This window comes from Trichechus manatus, unplaced genomic scaffold, assembly GCF_000243295.1.
Source record: "Trichechus manatus latirostris isolate Lorelei unplaced genomic scaffold, TriManLat1.0 scaffold00038, whole genome shotgun sequence".
In the NCBI taxonomy this organism is placed as follows: Eukaryota; Metazoa; Chordata; class Mammalia; order Sirenia; family Trichechidae; genus Trichechus; species Trichechus manatus.
Window position 1 is genome coordinate 14,701,064 of NW_004443974.1, and position 6,000 is coordinate 14,707,063.

Sequence of the window (6,000 nt, forward strand, 5' to 3'; positions counted from 1 at the left end):
GGGGGTAGGGTAGGCACAGTCCTCATTTACCTGGGAGATCAGTAGACCCTGGGGATGCTGGACCTGAAGAGGGGATGGGTCCTTGGACTATTCCAGGTCCCAGGAGCTGCAGCTACAGAAGGGAGAAAATGGGGCGGGGGTGCATGCCCAAGGTCAGCAGAATCCTCTAGACTCCTGAGTGCTCGGCTCACAACTCTACCCCCAGAACTAAACTCGACCCCCTGGAGGTCAGCAGTAGCCTGGCCACTTGCCATGTTCTGTTTGGTTCCCTGTACTCACATCCCCAAGGCGCACACTCTTTCCTTCCTCCTTCCCCCCCAGATTGAGAAAGCAGGCCTGAGGGACGAAGGTGTCTACACTTGTGTCGCCACCAACCTGGCTGGGGAGAGCAAGAGGGACTTAACACTAAAGGTCTTGGGTGAGGACATGACCCAGGGCCCCAGATGACGGGTGATCCCTTGAGGGCCCTTGGGCTGGGGTGGGTTGTGTTGTTGTTCTTGTTAGGTGCCAACAAGTGGGTTCTGATTCATAGCGACCCCATGTACAACAGAACGAAACACTGCCCGGTCCTGCACCATCCTCACGATTATTGTTATGCTTCAGCCCATTGTTGCAGCCACTGTGTCAATCCATCTCATTGAGGGTCTTCCTCTTTTTTTGCTGGATTGTGGGGAGGAGTTTAAATCATAGTCATGCACTTTAGAAGAAGTAGAAAGTCATAAAATTAAAGTGTGAGCTATTGCTCTGTGGCCCCTTCCACTTGTTTTCTATGGGATCCCTCATTGTAGTCCCTACCCATGTTTATATTTGCCTTGGCTCTTTTCATGCATTTTTTGGTTCACTTGTGTCCTTGCCTATGTAGGTGAATCCCTGCACTTCTCACTTCTCACAGCTGAGTAGGATCCTGTCCCCGCTGTGCACATTGGCTGTTCCTGGGGAGCTGGGCACTGGGACTGTTCTTGTCGTACCATTGTAACGGAGATTGGGGCCAATTGCCCTTGGGCTTGGGTTCCAGGAGTGTACTGCTTCAGTCAGCGGACTGGAGCCAATTTAGAGCCCTTGCTGCCCAGGACTCTTTAGGAGGAAGGGGAAAGGCATCGGGAATGGCTGAGATTTGAACTTCCCCCAGGGTCTCTTTATCTCCCCCTAGTGCCTCCCAACATTGAGCCAGGTCCAGTCAACAAGGCAGTGCTGGAGAATGCCTCGGTGGCCCTGGAGTGTCTGGCTTCAGGTGTGCCCCCTCCTGGTAAGACCCCTTCTTTTGGCTGAAAGCCTCCTCCAGCTAGCCCAATTCCCCATCTAATGAGACTGGAAGTTCCCCAGGCATCACTCTGCCTGGGGACATAACCAGGAGAGATCATCAGGCCCTTCCCACTATTTCTTCTATTTTCCCCTTCTCCTTCACAGTAGCTGTATATCCAATGCCCAATATGTGCAGGTCACTGCTGGGGCCCAGAGCCTTTGCACTGGTGGCTGAAGCAAATCTGAGGGGCTTCTACTCAGAGTTTGCAGCTTCACAGGGGCAGAGGCCCATGGCCTCCAAGTCACCATCTGGCTGGCCTCTTCTCTAAACCAACAGTTTAAGGAGGGGCAGGGAGCATGGGTCTAGGCGCAGGTGCTCTGCCTACAGGACGGGTCTGGGCTTATCATGGGTCCAGAAGGAGGACCCATGTGCTGTGTCTCATCCGAACCACGTCCACCCTGTTTTGCCTGGGGTAGGTGAACCCTGGGGGAGGTGTCTTTGCCCATCCCAAGGGAGACATCTATTGGGTTCTGGGATGGGCCCTGGCAGAAGGTAAAGAAGCTGAAGATACAAAGGTCCTATTCTGATTTGTGAGGCTGCCATTTTGGAGTGGACCATGGTCTCCCCCAAAGCTCTCCCTGGTGAGATGATCTCCTGGCAAAGGGAAGACATGAGGGGTGCTAGGCTGGGCATGGCTCTCCCTCTTCCTGGTGTCCCACCCTTTATCCCATAGGGCTTCCTCTCTGCCCTTTGTCCTGTCTCAGGTAACACTGCTGTTCCACACCCTGCCCCTCTTCCCGGAGAACTCTAGCTTTCTTAAGTGCCTGGAATAAAGGCAGACCATGTGGCCACCTTGGAAGCCTCTCCTGAATGCCTGTAGCACTGGCAGAGTTTGAAAGACTGGCAGGATCCCTGACATTTTTCTGTTTTTCTTCCCCAGATGTCTCCTGGTTCAAGGGCCACCAGCTTGTCTCCGCCAGGACAGGAGTGACGGTATCAGCTGATGGGAGAGTTCTTCTCATTGAGCGAGCCCAGCTTTCTGATGCTGGGAGCTACCGCTGCGTGGCATCCAATGTGGCGGGCAGCACAGAGCTGCATTATGGCTTGCGGGTCAATGGTAAGCTGCCTTGGGACTGGAGGGATCCTTGTTCAGAAAGCTGTCTCTCCATCTATTTGTTGAACAATAGTCCATCCATCCATCCATCCATCAATCCATCCATCCATCCATCCATCCATCCATCCATCCATCCAGCCAGCCAGCCAGCCAGCCAGCCAGTCACCCACCCACCCAGTCAGCCAGCCATCTATCCATCTTTGCAGACATCCAACAATCTATCCATTGATCCAACTCTCCATTCATCCATGCATCCAACCGTCCATCCATTGATCTAACCATTCTTCCATCCAGCCCTCCAACCACCCATCTAACTGTTCATCTGTCCATTCACCCATCCCTCCATCCATTTGTTCATCTATCCATCTTCTATCCAACCACATTCATTGAGTACATGCTCTGGGTAAGACCCAAAGGCTGCAGCCCTGAGCAAGACAGACCCAGGATCTTTCAGTCTATTGGAGGATATAATAATTAGATAATTCCCCAAATCATTGTTTCATGTCAGGTGTGATAAGAGCTAGACAGGTGAGGTGCAGGCTGCTCGGAGTGCCTGTAACCAGGGCAGACTGGCTTGGCGAGTCTGGGAGGCATCTTTGAGACCAAGATGCTTAACCCGAGGTCTGAGGCTGGAGAAACCTGGGGAATTTGAGGAACAGAAAGGAGACTGGAGAAGCTGGAGCTTATAAAACAAAGAGAGGAGGGGGCAGGGCAGTGCTGCTGGCCAGATGGAGGCTGGACCTCAAGAGCCTCGTGGGCCATAGGGAGAAGTTGGGTCTTTATCCTAAGAGCAGTGGGTGACTGGGCAGGTGGCTAGGACCCTGGGCATCATGGCTTTTGCCTCCCGGATATGACTGAATCTTCTGACTGCTTCCTGCTGAAGAAGGGCTGATATCTCTGAGATGGGAAACAGAACCTCTCCAGCGGATCCTCAGCTCCTTGTTACCTCACCACACCCCCGCAGTAAATGACCTCATCCTAACCAAAAGGCCCAAGTTCAAGTGCCGATTCTGCCGCGGCCTAGCTGGTTGAGCTTGGGCAGGTGATGGCCCCTCTGGAGCCTCAGTTTCCTGTCTGTAGAAGCCTCAAAGTATCATTGAGAACTATGGAGTGGCATGCCGTCTCCCAAGCAGCTGTCCCTGTGCTTTTTTGGTGCCACCACTCCTGTGGAGGTGCTTGGAGGGGGCAAGGCTGCTCCTTCAAAGGGAGCACATCTGGGGCCACCTGCTTCACCCCAGCTCAGCGGGCGGCTCTGTGTGGTCCCCACCCTGCAGTGCCTCCGCACATCACTCTGCCACCCAGCTTGCTGGGCCCCGTGCTCCTCAGCACCCCTGTTCGGCTGACCTGTAATGCCACTGGAGTCCCCAGCCCCACACTGATGTGGCTGAAGGATGGAAATCCCGTGTCTGCTGCAGGGACACCCGGCCTCCAGGTCAGTAGAGCTGGAGATCCTGGTTCACCTCCCTGGTGCCTCCCTCCATAGGAGCTTAGGGGTGAGGGACAGGCAGTGACAGCCCAGAGGCATTGGCTGGAGGAAGGAAGGAGGGGCTGCTTGTGAGGCACAGAGAGGTCCAGAGCTGCAGTGTTCAACAGAAACAATTCTCGCCACATGTGTAATTTAAAATCTTCTAGTAGCTGCGGGAGAAAGATGTGGCGATCTGCTTCTGTAAAGACTACAGCCAAGAAAACCCTATGGGACAGTTCTCCTCTGACACATGGGTCTCTTTGAGTCCGAATCAACTCAACGACACCCAACAACAGTAGCCATATTAAGGAGCCACGGTGCTGAAAACGGTTTAGCAGTTGACTGCTAACCGAAAGGTTAGCGGTTCAAACACACATAGCACTTCTGCATTTCTGTAAAGATTACAGCCAAGAAAACCCTATGGGGTAGTTCTGCTCTGTCACATGGGATCTCTGTGAGTTGGAATCGAATCCACAGCAACTAACAACAATAAGTTAAGAGAAACAGGGGGAGCCAATTTTAATAATACATTTTATTTAATCCAATGTAGCCAAAATATGATCATTTCATCATGTGATCAACATGAAAAAGCATAAATGAGACATTTCACATTCTTCTTTTCATACTAACTCTGAAATTGGTTGTGTAGTTTACACGTATGGCTCATCTCAATTCGGACTGGCCGCATCTCAAGGGTTCACTAGCCACATATGGTGGTGAGTAGCCACCATAGTGGACTCTTGAAGGCTGGTGTAAGTGGCCTGCCAGCTGGCAGAGGTTATACCTGAGGACTGGTGTAAGCTCATGGTTTTCTTGCATTCTGGGGGTCTCTGGAGGTCTTGAGCGGGCTGCCCAGGCATGCCAGTCAGCAGGGCCTTCTTGTGAGTGTGTGGCTGCTGCCCTTTGACGTGTGTGACAGCGGACGTCCAGCCTAATCAGGGCTTTCTTCTGGGGGCACAGGTCTTCCCTGGCGGCCGGGTCCTCACCTTGGCCAGTGCCCGGGCCTCCGACTCTGGCAGCTACTCCTGTGTGGCCGTGAGTGCAGTGGGCGAGGACCGTCGGGATGTCGTCCTGCAAGTCCACAGTGAGTCTAAGGCCCGGGAAGCCTGCGTGGTCTAGGCCAACAGCTCTGGAAAGGTGGGCCGGGGCAACCCTCGCTACATCCAGAGGAAGAGAGGGCAGCAGGCCACAAAGGGTTTCGCTATTTGCAGTGGCCTGAGACTGTGGCTGCTTCATGTGGCAGAGACCTTCTCTCCCTGTGTGTGAGCACCCCCATGGTGAGCAAGCGGGCTCTGGGCAGCAGCCCTGCATAACCAGGAGCTCTGTGTTTGGGGGAAAGGTGGAAGGAGCATGAAGTAGCAGGAGGAGCACCAGGCCAAGACCCAGGAGGCCCTGCATCCCCACTGTTGTGGGTCCAATGGGGAAAGTGCATTCTGGAAAGGCAGTGTGGGGGTGATGGCTAGGAACAGACTCTTGACTGTGGTGGACCTGGGGTTCCAACCCTGCCTTCTTTTTTTTTTCAAGTTTTTTTTTTTTTTGTATTGTACTTTAGATGAAGGTTTACAGAACAAATAGTTTCTCACTGAACAGTACACACATTGTTTTATGACAATGGTTAACAACTTCACAACATGTCAACACTGTCCCTTCTCAAACTTGGGTTCCCTATTACCAGCTTTCCTGTCCCCCCCTGCCTTCTAGTCCTTGTCCCTGGGCTGTTGTGCCCCATTAGTCTCATTTTGTTTCATGCGGCTGTCTACTCTTTGGTTGGATTGTGAACCTCGGGAGTGACTTCATTACTGAGCTAAAAGTGTGTCTCGGGGCCATACTCTCAGGGTTTCTGCAGTCTGTCAGGCCAGTAAGTCTGGTCTCCTTTCGTGAATTAGAATTTTGTTCTGCATTTTTCTCCAGCTCTGTCCAGGACCCTCTGTTGTGATCCCTGTCAGAGCAGTCAGTGGTGGTAGCTGGGCACCATCTGATTGTACTGGACTCAGTCTGGTAGAGGCCGTGGTAGTTGTGGTCCATTAGTCCTTTGGACTAATCTTTCCCTTGTATCTTGTTTTCTTCCTTCTCCCTTGCTGCCGAAGGGATGAGACCAGTGGAGTATCTTAGATGGCCGCTCACAGGCTTTTAAGACCCCAGACACTACTCACCAAGGTAGAATGTAGAACATTTTCT

At 52.7% G+C, this 6,000-nt stretch overlaps 1 protein-coding gene across 1 annotated transcript in view; it reads left to right on the forward strand.

Moving 5' to 3' along the window:
- Nucleotides 1-6,000, forward strand: part of HMCN2 (hemicentin 2) — a 168,191-nt gene that overhangs the window by 95,467 nt on the left and 66,724 nt on the right. The window contains exons 38-42 of the mRNA XM_012555391.2: nucleotides 322-418; nucleotides 1,151-1,246; nucleotides 2,184-2,360; nucleotides 3,632-3,789; nucleotides 4,783-4,906. Coding sequence (XP_012410845.2) covers nucleotides 322-418; nucleotides 1,151-1,246; nucleotides 2,184-2,360; nucleotides 3,632-3,789; nucleotides 4,783-4,906 — 652 coding nt within the window. The remainder of the gene's footprint in view (nucleotides 1-321; nucleotides 419-1,150; nucleotides 1,247-2,183; nucleotides 2,361-3,631; nucleotides 3,790-4,782; nucleotides 4,907-6,000) is intronic.